Source organism: Amblyomma mixtum, chromosome 2 (genome assembly GCF_055824585.1).
Source record: "Amblyomma mixtum isolate Tamu chromosome 2, ASM5582458v1, whole genome shotgun sequence".
In the NCBI taxonomy this organism is placed as follows: Eukaryota; Metazoa; Arthropoda; class Arachnida; order Ixodida; family Ixodidae; genus Amblyomma; species Amblyomma mixtum.
In genome coordinates this window covers 63,187,579-63,213,581 of record NC_143013.1, presented here as the reverse complement: position 1 = coordinate 63,213,581, position 26,003 = coordinate 63,187,579, and the positions used below count along the sequence as shown (strand labels likewise).

The 26,003-nt window shown below is 42.8% G+C and overlaps 1 protein-coding gene across 1 annotated transcript in view; it reads left to right on the top strand.

Moving 5' to 3' along the window:
- The window catches only part of LOC149359533 (sodium-coupled monocarboxylate transporter 2-like), a 37,872-nt gene extending 12,329 nt beyond the window's left edge, over positions 1-25,543 (top strand). The window contains exons 5-14 of the mRNA XM_089575289.1: positions 4,445-4,602; positions 7,803-7,943; positions 9,601-9,730; positions 13,275-13,363; positions 14,729-14,838; positions 14,917-14,984; positions 16,691-16,777; positions 18,453-18,625; positions 23,949-24,055; positions 25,500-25,543. Coding sequence (XP_089431415.1) covers positions 4,445-4,602; positions 7,803-7,943; positions 9,601-9,730; positions 13,275-13,363; positions 14,729-14,838; positions 14,917-14,984; positions 16,691-16,777; positions 18,453-18,625; positions 23,949-24,055; positions 25,500-25,543 — 1,107 coding nt within the window. The remainder of the gene's footprint in view (positions 1-4,444; positions 4,603-7,802; positions 7,944-9,600; positions 9,731-13,274; positions 13,364-14,728; positions 14,839-14,916; positions 14,985-16,690; positions 16,778-18,452; positions 18,626-23,948; positions 24,056-25,499) is intronic.
- Positions 25,544-26,003: the final 460 nt, after the last annotated feature.

Here is a 26,003-nt window from a genome sequence, read left to right as displayed (position 1 = left end):
ATTATTAAAAACATTTGCAGAAGTCGTCAAGTAAGAAAAATTAGGGAAATAAAGAAACCCACCGAATTCAGCCACTGCATTGTGACTGCAAAGCAAGGTAATAGAAAGATTAATGTCGAGGCATTAGCTTTTAACCTTAATAAATATTGCTGGAGCGTTACTGAAAGTATAAATTCTTTTCTTCATATTTACTCGCTCACTACTTTCAAAATTAGCGGTCGTGGCCGAACGAACTTCGGCACAGGAGATAATATATAAAGTGAATAATTTTCGGAGGCCGAAATTCGCAATGAAAGGAAATGTTGGAAAGTAATTAGGGATTTGAAAGGAATGTTAAAATACTTTCACACTAATTTTTGGGCCAGTTGGTGCGTCGTCAGACCTGGAACAGGCTTAGCGAAAAGAGGATGTGCTAAAAATGCATTTCAAACGTATTGTATTAATTTCATATTTATTTCGCATTTTTTTGTCCCTATGCTTAAACTGCAATACGAATGCTTTCTAAGTATACTAGGAATAATATTTTAAACGTTCTGAAAAATACGTGAAAAGTACATTTTTGCCCGCTTAGCATATTTATAATGCATTAAAAATATAATAAAAATATACATTAGAAATATACTAAAAATATACATTTAATACATTAAAAATGTGTTTACTCGGGCTTAAAAAAAAGTCTACTGGGCGGCTCCATGGAATGACCCGGGTTAATTCATCAACTGGAGAACAAATCGTACACGGGTATTTATCATTAATCAACAGGAGTCTGATATTACGATGCACGTGATTGAATGGGAACGGCAGATACCTACATACAGCATACCAAGTCGACAGCGACACAGCAAACAACAAATCCTACGACAAGCGCTACACTTGGCTTGCCGTATATATACCTAGCGAAAGCGACGCACTATTTTGCACGGTGATACCTTTTTTGCGCAAATACTGTGGGCTTCCAAATTATCGCAGAAGTACCCTACTGGTCGCGTTCGAATCTGGGATTAATTGAGAACGGAATTGCTAGTTGAAACTTGCGTCAGGCTCAGGTCAGGAGTCGAACTGTCAACCAACAGATACATGGGCGTGTAACGGAGCCGGTCTGCCCTGCCACACGGGGTCCTTTCCGCTGGCTTATTCGGACCCAGAAGTACCCAAGGCGCTTTTGCTGGTATAATGCTATCACGTTCTCACACGGAAATGTTCGAATGACATTGAGTGGAATGGCATTCGAGAATAGGAATGACATTCGGACTCGATGCACTGCCGCGGTGCTGCACGACACTTTCGAAACTCATTCGAAAGCCTCAGCTCGTTTTCAGTGTACAGCGACGACGACGACGGCGGTCACACTAGTCCGACAACGACAGTATATATCACGCTGAACAACAGCATGTAATTATAGTGAAATATCTAGTTTACTATAATATGATTCTAGAGGGACACGTTTTTCAGGGCAACGACACCGACGAATCCGGTCGGCGGACGGTCAGCCTTGTCGGCGGCTGAGCGAGAGCACGGTGATGAGGCGGCGGTGTGTGCATGCTCGCGCTTCTAAATGAGCGAAACGAACGGCTATATTTCACGTGTGCATACCTGAACACTCACCAGCGATAAGCGCTTGCCAAATCAGTTTCAATCGACGACGGCTCTGTTCCCTTCCGCGACGACTAGGCCCAGCGAGTTCGCAGGGTTGGATCTGTGATTTCGGCGGTTGTGAAGAGCGAATCACAAGCTTTAGCGAATGCAAATGGTCACCAGGTGTAGTTTTGGCAACAGTGACCTGAAATCAACTATTGCTTACATCGCAGGGCACGCGTACGATGAACGGGAAGCGCCGGTGTGACCCAGACTGCCGAACCGTGCTTTACGGCCAGCAGCAGTCGTCGCCGTCGCTAGCTTGTGGATAACAAGTTAGGCCGTTTCAGTTAAAGCGAACAGTCGCCATACATACTTCTGGATAAAGTAGTTTAAAAAAAAGTACTGGTCACGTCGGAGAAAGCCGGAACAAGAAGCGAGAAGCGCCAGTCCTGCGCGATGCCAACAACCCGGCTTTCTCAGGCGTGCGATCGCATCATCGCTTCCCACACATTGTAGCACTGCGTAAACAATCACGAGTACAACCAGTAAAAAAGAAAACAGATTGTTTATTAGAACCAAAGCGCAGATTGCGTTTTATGTTATGTAAACAAGCGATGTAAACAACAGTATGAGTGCAGTCGCCCTCATCGGCGCACTCCCGGGGAAATTTCATGCTGACGCGGTTAATATTCATTGGCGTAATATTATCTTCAAGCACTCCCTTAGACAGAACACATGTAGCATCGTTAGATGACATTCGGCTGGAAGGCATTCGAAGCGCCCGTGTAGCAGGGGTATAAGTGGTGATCACCTTCCTGCTAGAAGTTACCATAAACGAAAGGATGACAAGAAAGGGAAAGTTTTCACTCTTCGCTGAAACGTCATTTCGAGCCCTAGATTGTTCCACGGTAGCTTGAAGTGTAATGCAAATATGTTTACGCGGACAACCCATTTGTTAGAATTTAAATATACTTCAGACGGATTAATTGCGTATTTACGAAAGTACACTTTAAATAGATGGCCAGCACTAAAATGCGATGTCCCGAAACTCGATTTTGAGCATTAGATTGTTCAACGACAGCTTGTAGTGCGCTGCAAATATGCTAATGCGGACTGCCAATTTGCTAGAATTTCAGTGTTCTTTGGACGAATTAATTACGTATTTACGGAAGTACACTTCAAATACATTGACGACACGCAAATGCCATTTCCCGAAACACGATTTCGAGCACTCGACTGTTCATGGCAGCTAGAAGTGTGCAATGACGTTTAAAAGGACTGCCCGTTTGTTAGGATTGAAATATATTTCGGATGAATTAATTTCATATTTACGAAAGTTCACTTTTAATACATTGACAAGATGCTAAAACTGCATACATATACGTTTACAAGGGCTGCCCGTTTTCTAGAATTGAAGTATACTTTCGATGAATTAATTTCATATTTCCGAAAATACACTTTTAATACACTGACAAGATGCTAAAACTGCATGCATATTTTTTCATGTATTTGAAAAGTGCTCGAAGTATGCTTTAAGTGAGGTATTTTTGGCACATTTTAAAAATATATTTCGAATACCAAGCATGAAATTTCAGAAACGTATTTCCTACATATTTTTAGTGCATTCATGAATACAAAATATGTTTAAAATACATTTTAAATAGACCTCCGTATATTCCAAACGTATTAGTTTTTGCTAAGGGTATAGTGGCACAGAAGGACGTGGCACAAGAAAGAAGAGTTTGACATGGCTGCCTGCTCTCCTTGTGAAACACTTCTTTCTTGTGCTGTCGACTACCGCTTTCTTGTGGCCGTTTTGCTGGTACCTTCTATTTCATTAATGTTTAGTCTACAGAGGAAACAGACAACTACAAAAAAACATGAATGCACACATGTGAGTTGTTTCAGAAGCTGTGTCTTTATTCTGAAGGGAACAAATATAAAGCGTAAGGGAACTTGAAACAAAAATGTTAAAACACAGGTCCAAGATAGACGCATCATATAGGCAGAGCAAAAAAACGATAAATGCCACCTGGATAGACAGGCTACTTGACTGCTTTTGACAAATACGCAAGCTCTTTTCGCCACTGCGCCAATGCTTCGCCACTGCTGGCGAACTCCGGTCCCGTGCCTAGAATATACAAATTTAAAATTAGGATGCATCCCTTCGCAGATTCTACATTTTAATTATCTGGGAATGCGTTGCAATATTTCGCACAAAATTCCCTGAAAGCGTATCGAAAATGCTGTCATGAAAGGTTATTTAGTTTCATTTGTTAGCATCCTGGCAAGAATATCAGTTGTCAGGTCTTTATATGCAAGGCTGTTCCTGCTATGTTCACTGTGGATAATCTTGTGCAGTACGGGACCGGCCTTCTGTTGTTATGGAGCTTCGCTTCTTTCAGTTTGGGGTAGGAATTAACTAAAGAGCGCAATCTATACGAGATGTGAATCGCGCTGCGTTTCGTTTATCGCGCATGCAAGCTGCTAGAGCTAGCCTCTCGGCGGCGTGGTTGGTATGGCGCTATTTTCTCTTCTGGAAGGCACAACTGTGAGCCTTGCAGATGATTCGCAATCATGGAGTCTGCTGAACTTTGTGTACCTGATGTTTGTACACTGCATGTACAGGCACCAAATGTCGTTTACTCCCTCTCATCTGCAGCAGCATGCCATGCGCATAACAAAACAACTTTTTAATGTCGAGAATTTTGCTCTGTTCCTTTTCAGTACCGAGCAGTCCTGGCAGGGCATCTTTATTTTTAATTTTTAGCCTTTCTAAACTATGTAGCTATCTTGTGTGGATAGGAAGCCTCTATTTTTGCGTTTTTTTGTCTTGCCAATCAAAACAAATGTCCCTCGCCTGCAGGGTGGACTCCGTGGTGTCGTCTGGGCTGACTGTTTGCAGGCTGTGCTGACAATCTCTGCACCGGTGCTCATCATTTGTAAAGTGGCATTCGATGCAAATAACGGCGACGGCCGCATTCAGCCTCTGGCAGAACTTGACCTGCGCAAATATTTGCTCAAGTAGGTGTCATGATGCGTTTATTGAGGTTTAACCGGCCACACTTGATCACCAAATATCTGTTTAACTTTTCAAAACACGACTTCCTCTTTGTACGTTTACAAAACTTTTCACGTTTAGCATCCGGGTGTGAGCGGGTAAACGTTGGCAAATGACGGTGCAAATGAAAGCGTACAAATCTGCGGGGCTCTTCTAGGAACGTAGTTGCCCGGTGCGAAATTAAAAGCAGCATACTTTGCAGTAGTTATATGCGCACGCAAAATTACTTCAATATGAGGCGTTGAGGAAACGCATTAATCTATGAAACATTCGCCTGACAAAAGAAGACTAATCGCTGTTGCAACCAAAGGCAAACACATTGGCCGAATTTTAGTGGAAGCTTTTACTTAACTCGATCGCTTCGGAATGAGCTTTGTAAAAACAGGGACGAAGCAACAGGAAGGCTAAACGACCCCTTAGAGGCCTTTATTTAATTATTTATTAAGGCGTGAGAATTACTTGCCTTATACATGGCGTGGACAGAAAGTGTCCGTCGGAAGTGTCAACTTCCGGTGGACACTTAACCGCTGCGCCCCTGCGCTGATAGTGGTATAACTGGCTGTCTTCAAAAAATGTTAACCAGAGAATGACCAGTTCTGCATATGTGGGCATTAGCCCACGGAGCTACGAGTGGTGTGCGGTTTTGTGGCCAACGAGAGCTAAGTTACACAAATGTACCGGATACCACTGACATGACCACAAACCGACCAACGGAAACTGCAGTAGTGCACAATGCTTTTTCATTCATAGCAAGTAAGGAGACGCAACTGATCGCGTTAGTTTTAATTTATTTATTTACATAAGTACTTTATGTGTCTACAGACAGCATTCCTGCCTATGCACTGGTGCAGTAATATACAGTCAATAAAAAAACGGAGCAGGGTGTCAGGCCTCCGTCAAGTTTATACAAGCGTACATAATCCATCGTTTCATACTAAATGACACCACGGAGTGTATCTTGAAGCTCTTCGGAATAAAAATGTCTGCATCTGGTTTTATTGGACAAAATATGAGTGTTACTATACTGAATGAGCGATAAGACATACCCATCTGCCACAGTCAGCATAAAAGGGCTGGTGGTTGCTTGTACTCTGCTTGGGCAATGTAAGTTAAAGTGCGGCAGTCAGATCGATTAGTCAAGGGATACACGCCGACAAAACTGCAGAAATACACTGTCTCATAGCTCACGCCTCACCTAAAGTGGGGCCAGTTTCAACGCAGACAGCAAACATTGCTAGTCAAAGCATCTTTTTCACGAGCATCTTTTTCACCGGTAAAAATGTAGACGTGCACTATTAATAAAACCAAAAAAGAGCTTGCAATAATTTGGGATTGATCAAGTAAGAACTGTTTAAAAATAAATGGCAATAAATCTAAGCCCATATTATTCATGGCTAGAGGGAAGCAAGCACAGATAGAAGAAAGGTTGGTTCTGGGAGGTGCACCCATAGAAATTGTTGAGAAACATAAAATTCTTGGTGTGAGCTTTGCTGCTGACATGTCGTGGAATCATCAAATTCAATCATTATCAAAGACACTATCACGTCAGTCGGCGCACTAGCACGGTGCCGTCATTTTCTTCCAGATAGAGCAAAACTTCAAATTTATTATGCATTGTTTTCCTCTCACATAAATTACTGTACACTGGTTTGGGCCATAACCACACAAACAAATATTCAAACACTGCTCCTTCTTCAAAAGAAAGCACTTCGTTGCATTGCAGATGTGTCCTATTTACATTCATCTGCACCATTGTTCACACGATATAACATAATAAGCGTCGAAAAAATTTACGAGTTCCGTCTACTGTACTCATACTTATTTTCCGATGAAAAGTTGAAGAGCCTCATAAAATTCCTTTCGCATTTGCAGAAACAGAAAACTGATTGTCGCACCCGTGAATCTGAGACATGGCTGATGCCACGCAGACGTACAAATTATATGCTATAGTCGCTCACGCACAACTTGCCGTGCTTGCTTAACAAATTACTGTCTGCAAATTTTGACTTAAGCGCATGTAATAGAAAACAGACACGTTAAATTTTTTTCTCATCTCAGTTTTTGTGCAGCTAATGGTATTCACTGTATGTTCTTTGCGTTTATGTTTTTCGTACTGTATACTTCCTTGTGCTGTGTTTTGATGTGTTTCGAATGTGTTTCGATGAGTCAATTTATGTTAAAGTGTAACTTCACATGTGTTCAGAATTTTGTGTTGGCTATATGCTGCTGCCTTGTACGGGCATCAGGCACCCTCAAGCTGCCAATGGCAGCTTTTTTGCCTCATGACCCCCAACGAGTCGTTGGAAATAAAGTTTTGAATTGAAAAAAAAACAGTAGCGCCTTACTAAGTATGGGTCGTGTAAGACCGATACGCTCAACCTTCGTACTCTCACCTGCTGTCAGAGAGTTCCACACAGCGCTATAGAACTCCAGCCTCGAGAAAACAAGGTACTTGTATAAGAGGAGAAAATATGCTTTTGATTTGAACGGTTTCGACAGGAGCACAGTCAAGCCCAAAATTTTCAGGCTTGAGTAAATCACAAATATTACATGTGCATTAAAGCTACGCTTACCATCAAAGCGTACTCCAAGGTCGCGAACTTCATACACACGCTTTACTGCAGCACCATTGAATTGGTTGGCAAACAACATCGGATTTCTAAAACACTACAAACTCAGTTCTAAATAGTGATATAGCTCATGTAGTGCATCGCCACGTAGTTACGAATGCCTGTAGTTTGGTCACTGCAATAAACCAGCCTCCTACATGTAGCTCAAGAAATGTAAAGGCCGAAACACACTACCTTCCTTTTAGTCCGCCAGTACAGCTGAAAACCTACAGCAGTTTTCTGCAATCTGCTGCCATTCCTGGCTTCAATAACACGGTGCCGAATAACATGTAATTGCATATCCGAACACAGGGCCGGACAGGTTTTACTTTTTTTAATATTAGCAGACGCGTCCCTTTGTTCTTCGAATTTGTCGGGCGCGCAGAGTGAGTTCCAAGCGGAGTGAATACTCACTCTATTGGATTTACCTGACTTAAATAATATTTCCAGAAAATGTTAGCCGAAGATTTTCGCAAAGAGAGAGGTTTTAGATTCAATTTTGAAGATGGTACAGCTGATGTCTAATTTTTTATTATGTCTACTTTGCCGGTCAGCATCTCTGCCGACGTCACCACTGAGGAAAACGTGTGGTCCATACTGGTTGGTTCCGCGCCGATATTTATAAACCGTATTTGCATGGATCAGGGGACCGCTCAGAGGTACCTCGCATCCACGACTCTACAGGAAGCAAAACGGTGAGTGTTCTTCTGTGCTCACCTGCAGCAAAAAAAGAAAAAGAAAATGAGCAGTTGGCTGTCCCGTGCAGCTCTTCTTGTCGGCAGAAAACGCCATCATCCAGGTACACATATTGCATATGCTGGTAAAAAGCCACAAAGTAATAAAACAAGCTGGCACCATGAGCCCAAACCTTTATTTTAGTGACCGCTCACGCTGTTTACGAACCGCCTCGATGAAGTTACTCTCAGTTAAGTTGAAAACATCTCTCAGTTTTTGCCCGCACAATCGGCAAAAATATGTTGTAACAATTGGTAAAGCACGGTTAATGTTGTCTGTCGAATCGGTAAGTGCAGTTATTGTATCAACCATCCAAGTAAGCACGGTGTTTCTTATAATAAGCTAAAAAAAGTCTGCTTCACCAGGTTCTAGCGGCATCATACTAAATTGTAAGCGCCACAGTATACGCCTGATTTTTTCTTCAGGTCGCAAATCAGACCGTCTAATTGTTCGTGATATATATCTTGAAATGGAGCTCACTGAGAGCGGCTGCCTCATGTGTGTCCTCAAAACATAATGCCTTCCAAAAAGAAGCGCCCAGTCCGATAGCGAAGGCGAAGGCTGTAGGCCAAGTAGACAGAAAATCTGTTTAAGGGAAAGCCAGCGAATATCGCACCAGACATCGATTCGTGCATATAGAATGTTTTCTCATATACCACAATAAAAACGAGCGCTCGTCAACTGGAGAAACTTTTACCTGCAAACTGATGCAGCTCCAGCTTTATTGTCGCAGACTGGGCTGTCGTTTTGTTAAAAGTGCACTAAAGAGGAATCTCAACTCATCTTTTTACCGCGGGAACTCAATCCACACGTTCCGAGTATTCTTAGAAACTTCGAATTATGGTCCTGTGCGGCCGATTTTTATAATTTAAATCGAATTAAACGTCCCGGCTGCCGCCCTTATTTTTAACTTACCGCAGACGGTAGGAGGAGTCAACTAACGCGTGGAGTGCCTTTCAGGCAGCAGCGGGGCGGCTTCGCTTTCACTTTTATTTTGTTATTTTAGGTTTCCGTGAATAAATAGATACAGTCAGAGGCTACATAGCCGCAAATTAGGCCCACGGAAATAAAAATACGCGTGGACTCTTTGCTTTAACCGATCGCCAAGTACCACTCCGCTGATGGCAGAGCGGCAAGGCGCCACAGGACTGCCTGAAAGGTCATTTGGCTGCTCCTGCCGTCTGCGCTGTGTTCAAAAAAAGGCGGGAGCCGGGACGTTTAATCAGATTTAAATTATGAAAATCGGCTGCACAGGACAATAATTTGAAGTTTCTAAGAGTTTAAGGCAGAAAGCTGGGCTAGTTAGTGTTTGGATTGAGAGGACATAGTAGTAGCGCTAAAAAAACAAGGACGACAGGGTAGAGAAAGACAACACAGGCGCTAGACAACACTAACACTAACACTAGCGCCTGTTTTGTCTTTCTCTGCCCTGTCGTCCTTGTTTTTTTAGCGCTACTACTATGTCCTCTCAATTTCTAAGAGTGCTCGGAACGTGTACATCGACTTCCCGCGGTAAAGTGACGAGTTCAGGTTCCTCTTTTGTGCACCTTACAAATGACGCCGAAATGCCCTTGAGTTATGCTGTCTGCTAGACGCATTCTTCTGCGTCCCTTCCAGGATTGTCATCGCTGGAACATTAATGACTTGTCTCTACTATGCCTGCATGGCAGGAACAGGGCTGGCACTCACTCTCAGGTACAAAGGCTGCGATCCGTACCTCTCTGGATCCATACGAGGACCTGATCAGGTAAAGTAACTGTAAGGACAAATGTTTAGGGGAATCCCCCAAGGTGGAGTAGATTTATAATAAGGGAGTAATTACTCATTTGCATCCACCCGAGCGCAGCCATACGGCTACAAAGGAAAGCTATACAGCTTTCTCAGAAACTTCGTAGTTAAAGAAAAATTCGTCCTGGTCCGGGGTTCGAACCCAGGACCACCGCTACACCGGAGCAGTCGCTCTACCAATTGAGCTAACCAGGACGGCAAGCTTATGGTAGGACGAGAGCGAATTGATCAATAACTCGAAGTGGGAACTGTGTTGGTCAAATGTTTAGGGGAATCCCCCAAGGTGGAGTAGATTTATAATAAGGGACTGCTGCGCTCGGGTGGATGCAAATGAGTAATTACTCCCTTATTATAGAGTAACTGTATAAACTTGCATTCACCACGTGGACCAAATGCACTCTCCGTTGTGTTCCAGATTTGAGGGATTTTGATTTTAACGTGATAGCGTTGAGGAGCTCGTATCGCAGAACATCCGGGGTCGTGGCTTCGGCGACGTTGACCGTGGAAATATCCTCCAAAAATCCCCAGAGAAGGAACTTAAGAGGCTAGTGGGCCACCTATGTGACGTAACCCTATGCGGTCATCACAACGTACCCACCGGATAAATTGGTTTTTGAGGAAAGGAAATGGCGCAGTATCTGTCTCACATACCTCGGCGGACACGCGAACCGCGCCGTAAGGGAAGGGAGGAAGGTGGGAGGGAAAAAAAAAAGAACGAAGAGAAGAGTTGCCATAGTGAAGGTCTGCGGCATAATATCGACCACCGCGGGATCTTTAATGTGCAATGACATTGCACAGCACACGGGCATCTTTTGCGTTTCGCTTCCATAGAAACGCGGCCGCCGAGGTTGGTTTCGAACCCGGGTACTCGGGATTGGGAGACGAGCGCCTTAAGGACTGAGCCAACGTGGTGGGTTGTGAGCAAATTTCGCACCATGACCGGTTTCAGATAAATTAATGACTGGTTCCGAGAGATTTTTCGGGAAGAGTAACTTGGATCACACAAGCGCCAATGGTGGCTCTCGCAGGTAACCTGCGGTCCATGTTCACTGTTTATTCTTCAGTTTTAAAGATTTGCTCTTTCGGCTGTTCCAAACAGGAGCAGAAAGCTGGCATGATCGCAAGCGAGCCCTTTACAGTTTTTCTTTTCTTGCAAATTTAATGTTTGTAGTGTGAGACTAAAGAGTTCGGTCGCGAAACAAGGGCACGTGGAAGCTCACTGAGCACTTCAGTACCTCGGCTGTTCGACACCGTCTCGTAATGCGCGCTATGACCGCTAGGCAAATCTCACTCCCGAGACCTGCACTCCAAAGATGTAGAACGTCTGCCCGCGGCGAGCATGCCACACAGCTGTTTATGTTTCTCACAAAACTACTTCTTAATGCGTAATGACTCTTTGCGGAACACTGGACAGTTGATAAGTTAGTCCTAAGCGTATGTTGCTAAAAATAGACTGCGTTAATTGTTTTGCGCCAGCAAAATTTATTACTCGAAAGCTTAATAGCCAAATTAAGCTCGAGATCAAATATTCCTGTATAACCTTGCACGGTTGTAACGGGCTCTTTGTCCTGTGTGCTCTTGTGAAAAATTCGAGCCGATTTAATTTCTTCTTGCGTGTTTTTGAAGCCCTTAAGGCGCATTAGAAGAGCTGTTCTGATAGCTTCCGTTTCTAAAAATAAGTGACATGAAGTGCAATATAAAATGTATGGAATGCCAAGTGATATATGTATGTTAATTTGTATCATACTATCATGAGTGAACAAAAATTCAGTTCTTTTTTAGTCCTCTCCTCGATCACCGCAATCTTTCTGGACACTTGCCCAGGAGGTGATGGGAAAACACTGTGTTCGCTCCCTAAAACCTAAGCTCCTAACCTTGGTCACGAGCACCAAGCTCTGTTATGCTCTTGTCTGGGCCAGTTTCTTTGCTGGTAAGCGCCTTTGCCAATTAACGATCGTAGAATCTGAAACTGAAACTTTATCAATACTGAAAATTAGTGTTGTCTTTTCCGTGCCTAGAAGTTTTGCTGCGCGAACGTCAACGATCTATGCCTTTTCGAGAACTGAAGACACGTGCCGCCAACCACATAAACACTTTAATATGTACTGCGCAAAATAAATGGTTGTGTATGCAGCCGCTGGAATCGACTTTCCGAGTAAACGGTAATTATACCCGGCTCCAATACAGAAAAAGAGCGGTGGAACAGCATTTCCCTCCCCAAGCATGAGAGTTATAGCTTGGTAATGCACCTAACCAAAATGGTTAATGTCACGCAAAATAGACTACTAAAAGGTCCGTGAGGTGCCTATGCTTTCGGCCCGAAGTTCCAGCAGACGTTTGAGATAAATCGGCATTGGCCGAATAACCCCTTCTTTTTTCCTTCGAAATTTGCTTTGCCCACCTCGACTCTGCCCAGGTACAGAGCGGCTTATTCGGCCCGTGCCAAAATCGATGTAACTGTGAGGTGCGCAGACAAGGGATTCATTTGAGCCACCGCCGCAAATATACAGCCTTGTGGTTAATGCGGGCTACTCCTAAATCGCATATCTGCGCACTTATGCCGCCAAGAAATTAGCACGGAAAAAGGCAACGCGTAATTTAAGCACAGAAGAATTTAAGTACTGGGACAAGAAAGACTGAAATGTGCAGATCGCAGCAGTTGCGCTTTTCTTGCTTTAATCTGAGCGCATTGTTATCGCGTCACATCACATGAACAAGTACTTGTGACTTGCCGGCGTTGTTTCTCCGGGCTGCCACGAATAAAGCACATGGACTCAGGCCACTCTGACTCCGCCCTCCGCGTGCAAGACGACGAGCTCGACCGGAAATAAAACCGAATTTACTTACGATTCGTCATTAGTGCACACTTATGGCGGAGCTGTGAAACTGGCCTCTAAACATAAAATCGGTACTACCTGATACAGGACAGGCGAGAAGTGGACGAAAACAATGGTTTTATCAAAAGCACCGATTTTGGGCGCACCTAGTTTTATGTCACGTGTCATCAATCAAGATAAATAGTTGAAGGTCTGATATGCAACATGATTCTTGGATATTAATGAAATTGAAAGTTCAATCCTGTCAAATGCTTGGGGGAAACCTTCAAACATAAAACCGTCATTTCTATCATCATCAATAAATGGCCAATTGAAATCGGTTACAGTAATCAGTAGGAGACGGGCAAACTCCGGCAGCGAAAAAAGAACTGCCAAGAAATGAGTATATTAAATTTTGTTAATTAGCTTTAAAGGCAATGAGCGACCGGACTTACTACTGCGAAAACTAGAGCTGTGAGAAGGGTGAGTGTAGCAGCTTAAGGTTGTGTGACTTTAGCGCACCGATGCCTGCTGCCCTAAAGCAAATTCATAATTATTTCCCTCAGAAAGAAAAATTAACAGACGAATGAATGAGATTGTCTATTTAGCATCGGCTGCTTATCCGCCCGTCGAGAATTTTGGCGCAATAACCTTCTAGTGAGCTCCCACGTATCTTTCCCTCTGCAGTTACTTCCCTTTTACATTCTTGAAGAATCCCGAAGCGCACCAGGGTTGTCCGGAATCTTCCTTGCTGGAGTTGTGAGCGCGTCGATAAGGTAAGACATCTGGAGTTTTCTTTCTTCATGCTACGCTAACAAAAATAAAAGCAACACCTGAAAGTTACCTCGCAATGCCACCGAGAACTGCACATTGTAAAGGAAGCATGTATAGTTGATCTCTGGAATTTCCTTCTTGGAGAAGTTTTTGTAACCACTTGCTCAACTGAAAACTTTCGTAAGTGTACTACTGGAGGAACAGTATGCACTCAAGCTATAAGCATAGAGTGGAAATATTCGAAAAAGGAATGGTGTCTGACCTTGGTAAGAGCAGTGTGCAATACATCTGTAGTTACTTGTAAACTACAAAACATCTTGTATTTATTTGTAAACGGTCCGACCAGAATTGCAACGATTGCTTATTCAGCGTAAGCGGGTGGTTCTCGATTGCAAAAACGCCGCCATGGTTTCGCGAAAAGTGCGCAAAGTCCGCAACGCTAACTTCAGAATGCTAGAGTTTAAGCGTAGGGATAGCGCGACTGCGGACCTAAACGAATTTACGTTAACGTGCCACTAGCAACGGTTTTACTACAGAGTGAAAAAAGCTGTCCCCATTCACGGCAAAAGCTTGTGGTGAATTGTTTCTGCAGGCCTTCTGTAATTTTAGAACGAAGGTTTCGTAAAAATGATTAATTTTCTTACAAGGAATAAGGAGAGGTGATCAACGAATATTGCAAGCAATGTAAAATGCAATACGGAGGAATGCCATAAGAATAAGGAGCATTCCGTAAAATATTTACGGAGAATTCATTGAGTTTAGAGCAGCTGTTCCGTATATTTGTGGTCTTTATTGCCTAGCTTTTGCACCACTAAGGGTGCCGACCAGACCTGCAACGATTGCTTGTTCGATTGAAACTGGCGGCACTCGCCTGGAAGGACGCTGTCAAGTTACCGCTCTAAGTGCGCAAATGCGGCAAAGCTATCTTCTGAAAATTGCGTTCGTACGCTAGCGCTATTTAATCGTTAGCGTTCTTTGCGTGCGCACGTGGGGTGCATAAGCCCCTAAGCATTCTATCGCAGTATATTTTGCCTGTAAACGCCTCTGAAATATAATATTGTTACATATTCCCGGCAGTAGTGAAAACCTTGAAAGTATTTTCGCCTCCATGGGAAGTAGAGAACGTTTAACTTTTCCGGAACGCTGAACTAAAGCGGTGTCTGCGGATAACTTGCTTGCAGCGCGTTTTCTTTCTCTTAAGTCCGCTATGACATAACGCTATACAAAAACTTAATAACAGCCGTAGGGCGTAATTTAGTGGCCTCCTCTCTTCTTTAGTAGCGGCGTTAACCCGACGAAATGATTTTTACTTCTTACTATCCTTTTCTTTGTTCTCATCAGCTCTGCTGTGCTCGCTTTTTTCGTAGCACAGTGTCCTCCATAGTCAATTCTCAGGCGGCCGTGTGGTACTTTGACGTTGTGACGCCCTTCCTGAACGTGCCTAACAAGCGTGTGAGCTGCACCATAAATGCATTGGGTAAAAACCACGAATATTTTCCTTCAATTCCGATTGCTGAGTACTGATCCAAACGACTAACGCCTTTCATTTGAACAGCATTTGCAGTTGGCGCCGTCATGACTGCTATCAGCGTGGTTGTCCCCTACCTGGGCTCTGCTGTATCTGTAAGGATCACAGTGCTCAAGACTCGTGAAATGTTGAAAAGGTCACACAATACTTTTATGCTGTTTCGTCGGCCGCCAATGATCGTCGTCGCAGAAAGCTGAGGGAACTGTGAATAGGTCAATAGCCATATCGACTGATCTCAAGTTTCTTGACCAGTTCGGGTTCCTTCAGGTGAACACTGATCGTGCAGGAGCTAGGAAAGACACTTAGGATCAGAAAATAGAATCCGCTTGTTGATGTAACCTCCCCAACAAACATGGTTCCTGCCATCCCGGAATGTAGTCGGCAAAAAATGAAGGGTCTCTGCCACTACCGCAATGCGTAAACAGCACAGTGCCTGTTCGTGTTCTTGTCGTCGTTATACAGTCGCTGAATTTATTTGTTCATTTAATTACTGAACCTTACAGGCCCCAAAGGGCATTGTGCAAGAGTACGTACAATATAAAAGTGAGTGTCGGAATGCAGAAACAGCCGTTATAACTACGAAAATGTGCTTGCAAGAACGGTCGCTACAATGGTCCACGTTGTCATGAAGAATGCCTTGGAAGTTTGAAGCCTGCCCAATCTGGGAATGAAACACACATCCTAGAAGATACAAGCCAGACTACTTTGTTTTAGGCAGAGCACAGCGCTGACAAAACGAGGGGAATATAAAAGTTTTGTTGTTGCCACCAGCTCCGCCACTTGTAAGATGTCTTCTTGCAGCTTTGTGCATGTAAAGGCACTAGCAGACGACGCCAGGGCATAGGCTTCTCCAGAAGTCTGTCAGTCGTTGAAATATCAGCGGCGAAGAGCCTACACAGTGGCGTTAAACTATTCTGAAAAAGGATGCCCCATAGAAAACTATTTTCTGCTTTTCAAGCCAAGGTTACCGCTCCGCTTTTGTATGCCAGGTATTATTTTGGTGCTCCCTATTTGGTATTACACATATCTGCATCTGCGCTCATAGGAATTCTTTGTCCAGCAGGCTCTTTACAAATAATAATCACAGCCATCGGGCTGTTGATGAAAATCACAGGTATGCAATAACCGACGTGTTATCGGCAGGTGGGCCTAATGGTCGCGAGGAAGTTGCTTAGAGGAAGGGCGACTGGACGCGGTCTTGGTGTGTGAAAGTTTTTGGAAAGAGAGCTAAAAGAATTCCAGTGAAGGCAATGTCCAGATTCGAAAAAATGTGCCTTTTCATCTGCTCTTGAGTACCGCCTTTCAAATATTTTTTTTTGACACGGTGTCCGCCGTACGGTGTCCCTCCACAACCTTCAGAGATGCTTCTTATAAAGCGGCGTGTCGGAGGGCTGCTGTAATTCAAAGGCAAGTGCCTAATTACTTGGTGAGGCAGTCCTCAGCTTAGAACGTGATAGCTTTGTTCGTGTGTACTGATCAGATGGACTATCAGCCACAAGTTCAACGTGCACAAGGCAACCGAACCCCGAACGGCAAATGAGAAGCCCCGAGCCGGGAGGACCTCAATACTAGAGGAGGGCGATTACACTTCGAAGTTGCAATGACTGTCCTTTTTAAGTGTTAGTAGGTAATATGTGGAGGTTTTTTTTTTGTAAGCACTTCACGTTTGTTCGCGTTTCATTCGTTGCTGATAGTGCATGTACAAGCCTTCCATCTCCTTCCATCTTCCTTTCCACGTAGCTGAGTCTCAGTGTGGCGAGTACACGACATGGCTCGAACTTGTTCGCCTTCTCTCTCACAGATGTTCATTGCCGTAAGCTCGGCTATCACTGGCCCTTTCGTTGGGCTTCTCTTACTCGGCCTCACGGTCCCGTTCGCCAACAGCAAGGTAGGTTGATTTCGTCCAAAATTTCCTCGAAAAAAAGAAGCTATTTGCTGGTTATGAACTTCCGTATGGAGTCTGAAAAAAATTCCATGCGAGTTTTTGTGTGGCCAACTTCAGCGCAAAAAACGAACGTTAAGAATGTGAAAAAAACAACAAAATGTCGCATTAGATCTTCCAGAAGTTCCCAACAAGACAAACAGCCGAATGCTTTTCTGAGTACAACACCTGTGTAGAAGTTTGAATGCTGCTCTCCTGAGCTTCTTTCATTGATTTACACAATAAAATCCTCAAAAGGTTTAGTACTAAAAATCACCGAAGAAAATCAAGGGAGAAAACTAATAATACAAAGAGCTGTAAGAAAATGTCGTGCATCGACTGAGAAAATGGGTCACTCAGGTACTCCGTGTACGCAACATCTGGCCACCTGAACGGTTGTCAGACCACTACAAGAATGTTTAGGAAGTACAAGGCATTCAGTATTTTGTCTCGGTGTTAAAGAAAGAGAAAAAAAAAACTATCATGCCTCACATTTTTCTTGTGCACTGCCTGTTGGAGCTCGAATCATGTCGACATTTCTGCGTCTCTCTCTACATTCAGAAATCATTTTCTTCTCGTCTGTGTATTCGAAGACGTCCTTCGTGCAAATACTTGCATTTTTATCTGGGGCGAATAAATTTTAGACATCCATACTTACTGTTGCTTAATATTTGTTTTTAGTAAAACAAGACTCGCTAGGTCTCTAAAAGCTTCTTCTTGCACCTCATGTGGCAATAAAAATCTCGAGTTTGTATTTCTTAGTGGTCAGTTTAAACAAGGGAAAGCCTTACCGAAGAACTCAAAAGAAATAGAGATTAATCCCACTTGTTTGCCTATTTATTTTCATTACGGGAACACTGTGTGAAAGTACAGGGAAATCAAGTAGGGTGTTTACTGCTTTTATAACAAGAAACCAACAGAAATGAACAAGATTAGTGCTCAAATTGGGCATCCTAGCTCTCTCGAAGGCTTCAGGCAGCAAGTGATCACGAATATGTTTTTACACAATGAACACAGTTATTAAAGGGAAACCCGGCAATTATGTAGAGGCTGAAGCTAAACGAACAATGCTAGCACGACACATGCCAAATACTGAACTTAAATGTGCACAATGCAGATGTAGATAAATTCTGTAATTAGCTATAGATATAAATGGACTATTCATATTACAAATTCCTTTGGCCACAAGCCAATGCATTACCAATGAGAGGATCATCTATGAAATACAAAATTATCAGCATCAAGGTTTTTCTGGTGCACCAAGTATGTAAGATTCCTGGCACATTGTAAGAATTGAACAGGGAAGAAGATACAGCGTATAGTAAAAGGCGAACCACGTTGGCCAACCGCAGTTTACAGGGAAGAAAATTCCACGATACACTTTTGATGGGATACTCAGAAGTGGTAGTGTTTGTCTCACGAGTAAATATTTTTTTCTTATTCTCTTTCACTGTGCTTTTAACTAAGTAAATGACACACGTGTAAAAAAAAAACGAAGAAGCACCATTTTCATGTAACCTTTTGTGCTCATATTAATAGAAAGGCTTTCTAGCATTGGACACGTGCATTTCTAAGTTTTCACTGTGCTGTGTGTCACGCAGTGTAAGCGAGCTACAGCTTTTATGCATTCGGATGTGAACAGGGCGCTGGAATAGTGACGCTGCTCATGGTGGCCTACCAGATGGTCCACTTGTTCTACAGACTCCAGAGTGGCGTCCGAGAAAGAAGAATGCCCGTCAGCCTTGACCACTGCCCATATAATACCACAAACACCGTACACGGCTCGAACATCACTCTCAGCGCGTCTTCTGAAAGGTGCGTCCGTACGAACCGATTACTTGGACGCAAAACATTACGCACTAACAAACGAAGTGCTCATGACTAATATCCACAAGTTCAATTCGTTATTCAAGGCTTTGCTGTGCGTAGGGTCCTCTTCAGTGTAGTGCAAATCAAAATTCAAAATGTTTTCTTGCTTTATATTTACTTCAGAATCGCATATTGTTCCTCAAAATTTATTGAGACCCAACAGGCACTTGCTATATTAAGGCGAAAGCCTTTAATGCCTCATACTGTCGTTAGCAGACGCTGTCGGCAGCCGTGTGGACAGACGCTTCGGCAGATTTGTTTGCCTTACGGCGTCACTGCTTAAAAAGAAACTGCGCCGAGGGTGGGAATCGAACCAGAGCCTTTGGCATTTGAAGCGGAGACACGACCACTCCGCCACGAAGACTGAAGGTTCGAGCACGAATAAAGGCGCATTTAGTGAATGCATGGGTTTCATAAATAAAATAAAAGGAATAAAGTGAAGGAAAGGAAAAAATAAAAAGAAAAAGAAGGAAATAAACAAACATAAAAACAAAATAATAAGAAACAAAAATAAAAATAAAAACAATAAAAATAAGAAAAAGAGCAAAAAAAAAAAACAAAATATGAAAAATAATAAATAAATCAAAACAAACAGTGCGCCAGGAAACGCTTTCACCTTGCAGCACTTTAGAGAGCCAAAGTGCCCCCTGAATTTTTTGAAATCGCACGCAAGACTGATTATAGCGCTTTTCCTGCTTAACATTAAAAAAATCATGCGTAGATTCGTATGGATTGCCACGCAGTTGGGAGGGGAGGCTAAAAGCCAAATATAAGACTTTCGAATAACACATTCAACTGAATGAACCTGGCCCACGATTTTGACGCAGCACTAAAACGAAAATGGGGTATCTCAGGATATACCATTTAAGCATAACTCAGGATTATTCTGAGGCAGTATGAAGAAAAGTGTGAAGTCAGGTACTTCGCTAAGTGTCATAAAGGCTATGACTTAAAGATTGTTCTTAAGTATGACGTTCTGCATCTAGATAATAAGTATATCTTAGGTGATAGCGTCAAGCAAGCCATGCCATTAAATTGAGCTGGTGTTTGTTCGTGCTCGGTTCTCTGCTTCCTTGTCAAAAATTTCCGAAGCACAAATAATAATGTCGATGATTTCAGTAGTCTCGTTGATATGATGAAACCATCGGTTGTTATTGGCATGGAATCGGGGTTGGACATAGGTATTGTATACACTTTATTCTTTCCGAGTCACTCCAGATCTTACAGAAAAGAGCAATACCAACGGCGGAGGCGTATTTGTCTTGGCTGAAGAAAGTATTCCTTCCAAGGTATAATTTTTGTAGGTGACGATTGTTGCGTAACGGTATGGTACCAGCTAGGTTGGTTCGTTGGTTGGCCTCAAATAAAATGGCACATACCCACTACGGGGGAGTGGCCAAGGCACAGGAATTGAACTGCTGGAAAGAGGAGCATTTATAGAGGAGGAAGGGTAGTAATAGGGTATTTCGTAAAGATAAAACTTTTTTCTTTCGCACCGAGCAGCAGGTAACGTACTGGCTGCATTATCGCAATTTGCGACTGCAGCAGACAGAATAAAATCAGATTTCTTTGTTAGTGGCGGATGCTTCAATCTCCCTAATTTCAGCTGGAACCAATAAGTGGCATTTTCCAGTGTAAGCCGTGGGCTTAATAACGTGATTGCCAAGTTTATTAATTAATTCGCTCATCGTAGGTTATACTGCAACCTACGAGAGGTAACCACATATTTTATCTCCAGACCACAGACTATCCCGAACGCACCTTCTTTCACCTTCTTTCTACCAAGCATAAGCGATCATAACGCTGTTCTTTGCGAAATGAATTTTTACTATGCAAGAATACCAAACAAGAATCTACATATACATAACTCCGCAAGCGCCATTACGCTGGAGATTAATGCCGGAATAGGTTCAAATTTTGCTGTACTTGAAACGCTAGGTAAAACTTTTCCTACAAGGTAGCTTCAGTTCTGCTTCATGATTACAGTTCTGGAATTAAATAGTCGTTTTGTCCCATTTAAGACGTTCACGAAGAGGCGAACAGAAGACTATGGTTCACTAAGCGCTTGGGTGCCAAACACAAAAGATTCAGAGGATTTGCGTTACGTTTAAACATAATCGAACAGCTGAAAATTTTAATAAATTTAGAATCATAACCAGTAATGTTAGGCACTGCCAAGTTAGGTTTCTTCGGGGCATTTCATTCATCAGTCAAGCGAAACCTAAATGATTCAGAAAATTAATAAATATAGATAAAAAGGATGGTTTATCCATTCTATTGCTCGAAGAAGGTGATGCTGACGTAATAGATACTGGCGCAAAAGCGTAATGCTTTAATTCATATTTCAAATCTGTGTTCACTTTGCCATTACAGTGTCGTAAGGATGTTTATTGTTGGCGTAACGCCTATGGAAAATGTTACACTTGACTGACACACAATAGAGGTGTCACTTCAACACTTGAATGTTTGAGGAGCTGTTGATTCCAGTCGTGGTCAGAATGAATTGTTGAAGTTTTGCACAAGTTCTGTATCCTCATATTTGAACGTACTCCTTGACAAATCTTTGAGCCATTCCACTCTTCCGGATGACTGGAAGACCACGTCCATTGTACCGACCTACAAATGCGATTTCTAGAGCACAGTCTCAAATTATCGTCTTCTATCGCTGATATCTTCCTCCTGAAAAATACTTCAGCATATGCTATGCACGTGTATGTGAATCATCTCAATGTTTCTGGTTTCTTCAACAGTACAACATTTTTTTCGCAAGGCACTGTGTAGTGCAGTTATTACCATTCACCTACGACTTTGAAACTATGCAATGAAGCATTGTCGTTGAAGTTCACTGTATTCTCTTAGAATTTAGGAAGACGTAGAAGTTGTCCCTGGCACGTTCTAACGACTTGTCATGAATCGTTGTTGTAATAATTTTGAATCATTTCATGAGTTTCAGTATACCTACGGCAAGGTGTGAGTTTGTTATTGCAGATAAAGAGCCATCAGATAGTGTCGATGTTACGTCACGCGTCCCTCAAGTATAGGGCTTAAGACCTTTGCTATTTCATTGCATATAAGTAATACTTCATAGAACGTCCCTCCGTCTATGAATGAGAGTACTCGCCGATTGGTCTATATTATAAAGAAACATTATTCCCTCTGACGACTGTCATAACTTTGAAACGATCTTTACTAAATACACGTGGGGTGCGAAAAATAGTAGATGAGCTGTAACCTAGAAAACAGGGTGTGTGAAAGTTACCTCAATGCCACAAATTATTTCCAATACATTATGAACAACCATATATTCAAATAAGTTTTGGAATAAAAATATCCAGAAGTTTTTCTGACCTAATCTTTATAATGGCATCGCCAAATTGATGCCAATGTTGCGAGAAGCTCTAAATCAGATAGTTGTTTAGGCAAGAATGCTGGAAATTTTCCTCGCGGAAATAGGAAACTTTTATAAAAGTCCAATTTTCGTTCAGTGTTAGATTATGCTCTTATGTTATGGAATCCTTCCCTGCTCTTGACAACAGATAAGCTAGATAAAATCAACAACTGTGCGCGTTACATTTTAGGTAATGAGCCAAAGATACACTATTACGCCTTATTACTCTCTCCATGCCTCGGGAGCTAACAACAGCTTCGATGCCTATATCACGCCTGGTTCATTTCTTTTCTTTTTCTGCCGCACACGATGGGCGCCATATGTTTCTTTTCCTTTGCTGCCGCCGTAGTTACCTTGCTTTGATCAGCTCGATTTATCATGTGAGATCTGAAATTTTAGAGTGCCTTGATTGGATAGCTTAGGATTTGATTCCACACCATCGTCATTGATTTATCTATATTAAATTCCTAACCTGAAGATATAGTTTTTGATTCTGTGAGAAACTGACATTTGATAGACGTCTGCGTGGCTATTCAGCAAGAAACGAAAATGAATCGAACGGCTCGTTATGCCGCATTTATTAAGGAAGCGAACATTCACTTAAACACAAGAAATGATAGGACAGTGTTTGTACTTTTTTAATTTGTGGGAGAATGTTTGTACTTTTTAATTTGTGTTGCTCATTGTTGGGAAATTAGATGCAAAATTGATGTCGTTTAGTTGAGATGCATTTGATTCGAAAGTGGATGAAAAACAACCACATGTTACAGATGCCATTCGAGAAAACGACCTCAGCTCGTCGCATACGGTGCTCTTTGAACCGTGTCCAACATTATCAGAAAAAAATTCGAATGTTCAACATCGCACACTACTATTATAGAAATATTGAATGTAATGTTCCATTATTCCGATGTGTAGCGAAATCTTTCTTTAAAAGTTTTTCCATCACTCGCATCGAGCAGTTAAGACTGCCTTAGAAAACCAAAGGAAAGCGCTTTTTACAATATCAAGAACGTTATTAGCAAAACGATCCAAGCCTGCTGACGAGAGATCTGCGAATATGTTGATTGTTATACTCAAATCTTACATGATATGAAGAAATTGCGTTCATAAACAGTTTTCCGCTCATAAATGCTTTTGTCTAGAATTGTTCTTTCATCCACAGAAGATCGCACAAGCCGTCTGCGTTCGAAATGTTAAGCAGGAATCCTTTTAGATGACATAGTTTTATTGCCGCTTTCCGCACAGTGCAGCTCCGAGCATGGGCTCTACCCGTAGTTTCTCAGAAATTAATGCAAAGTGAAGAATGGCATTTGAGCTCTGATTCTCGCCAAAGCAACGCTACTGCCTCGACCACCGAGTGATGAAGCGTGTTCTAGGACTTGTTTTAAAATTGAGACTGTAATACGACCGCAATCACGTTTCCAAGGCAGCTAGTAATACTATTAGTGTTCAATACACATGAGCTTGGGAGTCCGTGTGTTTACTGTGCGGCTCCGCTAGTTTAATTTTTCTCTTGTGTAGAACTGAAGACGCAATTACAGCTGTGCGTCTTCAAGATAACCGATTAAAGGGTAGCTTCTTCGCATGGAGGTGCTTTCGAAATTTTGCGATTGTTCTCGACTGCACATTATTGATGGTCTCGTGCAGGAAAAATAGAAAAACATGACGTTTCCGGGAAGGAATTCATGATTTACTCCAGAAGACAAACGCATTTCCTCTTCCACCATTGTCACGTTTCTTCGTACGCTAGATTCAAACGTGCGCACTCTGTCACCATTCGCTAAGTGGCGTTATTACGACATTAAAATATGGCATGAAATATTATCAGATTCGTTCCGCAGCAAGCTAAGGAATTACCTTTCTGTATTTACTTCACAGGCCACATAGCAGCATCTTCCCACTTTTTGACGTTTCGCCGTTCTGGAGCAGTTTCTTCACAACGATAGTAACGTATGTTGGAGGATTGGTTGCCAGCTTTTTCCTAGGTATGTCTTCTGTTCCTCCTCTCTCTACGCACGTAAATGTAGCTTAGTTAAGCCAGTCACACTAATTCGAACGTCGCAAACTCACTACAGTACCCCTCAGTTGCGCAACTGTTGGGATCGACCTACCCCGTGCCAAGCACTTATTTAGGAAATGTTTCTACAGAAATGCCACTATTGTCAAATAAAAACTCGCATCAACGTTTTGCTTATTTACACACGCGCGTAACCCACAACAATTTGCCTGTTGTAAAGACAAATTAGTGAAAACTAGTTTACATTTTTTTATTTCTCACTGGGAAGCACTGCGCTGCATATACATTTTAAAAGCACAATCAGCTTTTTACCCTTGGCACAGGTCAAAGAAAGTTCCAAGTTTACACATACCAGCATTCTCGCTGTTTACCTTGTTTACGAAATACGCAGTGGTGTTTTCCTTGCCCTAAATAATTCTCACAAACTTCATTGCTGCAAACACAGGCGCCGTTCACGTAATGGGCGCCGTTGATGTGTTTCTCCAGTAAACAAGTGTTAATGGGGTTACTGCGGTAACATTACGTCAAACTCCCAACTGTTATAGCCTACCGCAACAATCTTTCCTTGCAGTGGAGCCAAGGCTACAGAGCAGAAACGCCTGCTTTTCCTCCGCATCGAATATAGCTCTGTTTGCTGTTATTAACTTCCTCGTAAAACCTACCATATTTGTAACACTCGTCATTTGGGGCATATATAACACAAATGTGCCTTTTTTCCTTAGAGGGTTGTGGTGAAAAAGTTTGATTTAAAATTTGAAAGAGGGATAACGTGGTCATGGTCTCTAGTCCGGGACTCGATTAGCTGTCGCTGCTACACGTGCTCTTTCGGGGAGTTGCTCCTGCGCCCCGTCATCTAGATCGCATTTACAGGGTCACAGAGAAAACAGTTCCTTCGATTAGAAAAACTTTATTACGCGCGCCTTGTTTTAAGAAGCTTCCATAGATGGCGCCAGCTGTTCCAGAGACAGTACGAAAAGCCCCGCGCAAGCAGCGTGTGCGAGGCGGCCGTCCGGCGGCCCAGCTACTGGCCGCGTGAACATGGAGTTTTTTTTCCTCCATGCGCGTGAAACAGTTCGTGACATGGTTCGTGAGGTTCATTTCCTTCCTCCATGGTGAGGTTGCACCAATGTTGCTTTCCTTCCTTTGCTAAGAAAAACTGCAGCCGAGTATAGCAGTAGTGGTTTACCCTTCATAATCTGGTCACTCTAGGCTACGGTGCTCGAGGCCAGTGGCGCTGTTTCTTTTTCAGTACAACGTCGGAAGGCGACCTTACAGGACACTGAAAATAAAAAGAAACTCGCAGAGGCACTTTATACTGCCGACGTGTTAGAATGCGTATGCACGCCCTCTCACGTTATGAACGCAGTCGCAGCGCGCAGCTGGCAATGGTACCTCTGTTTCGCTTTATGTAGGTGCAGCCACAACGCTGCCGCACCTCTCCTGGTCTGCGCGCTAACTTCGTGCAAGCAGACTCCGCAGTACTGCGACCCCTGCTCCGCCTGAAGGATACGACGCTATAGCTAATTGGGTAATGCCCGTATGTGCAGAATTGGTTTTCCTTTACGTAATATTCATGGATCCATGGTAGTCCTCATGGCACTCCTAGCACAGTAGTGCAGCGGCTAAACGGTGCGCAACTGCCTTGGTGTGGTAGGTGCTGCCACCGGTGGAATTTACGCGATCCAGGTTGCTCTTCTTAAACAACCTCCCGCGAGCAGTCATTAATTTAACCGCCATCTGTCTCAGTTGCATGAGGAGGCCATATCTTTATGGGTACCGTCCAGAGTTAACATACACACAGTCGGGTTATAGGTATGAATGAGCCAAGCCAAGCTTGCTCCTTAAAAAAGTTAGCGTGCATTATGAGCGCACCAAAAATACTTTTGCATTTTTTGGCAGGTGGGAAAACTCTTTCT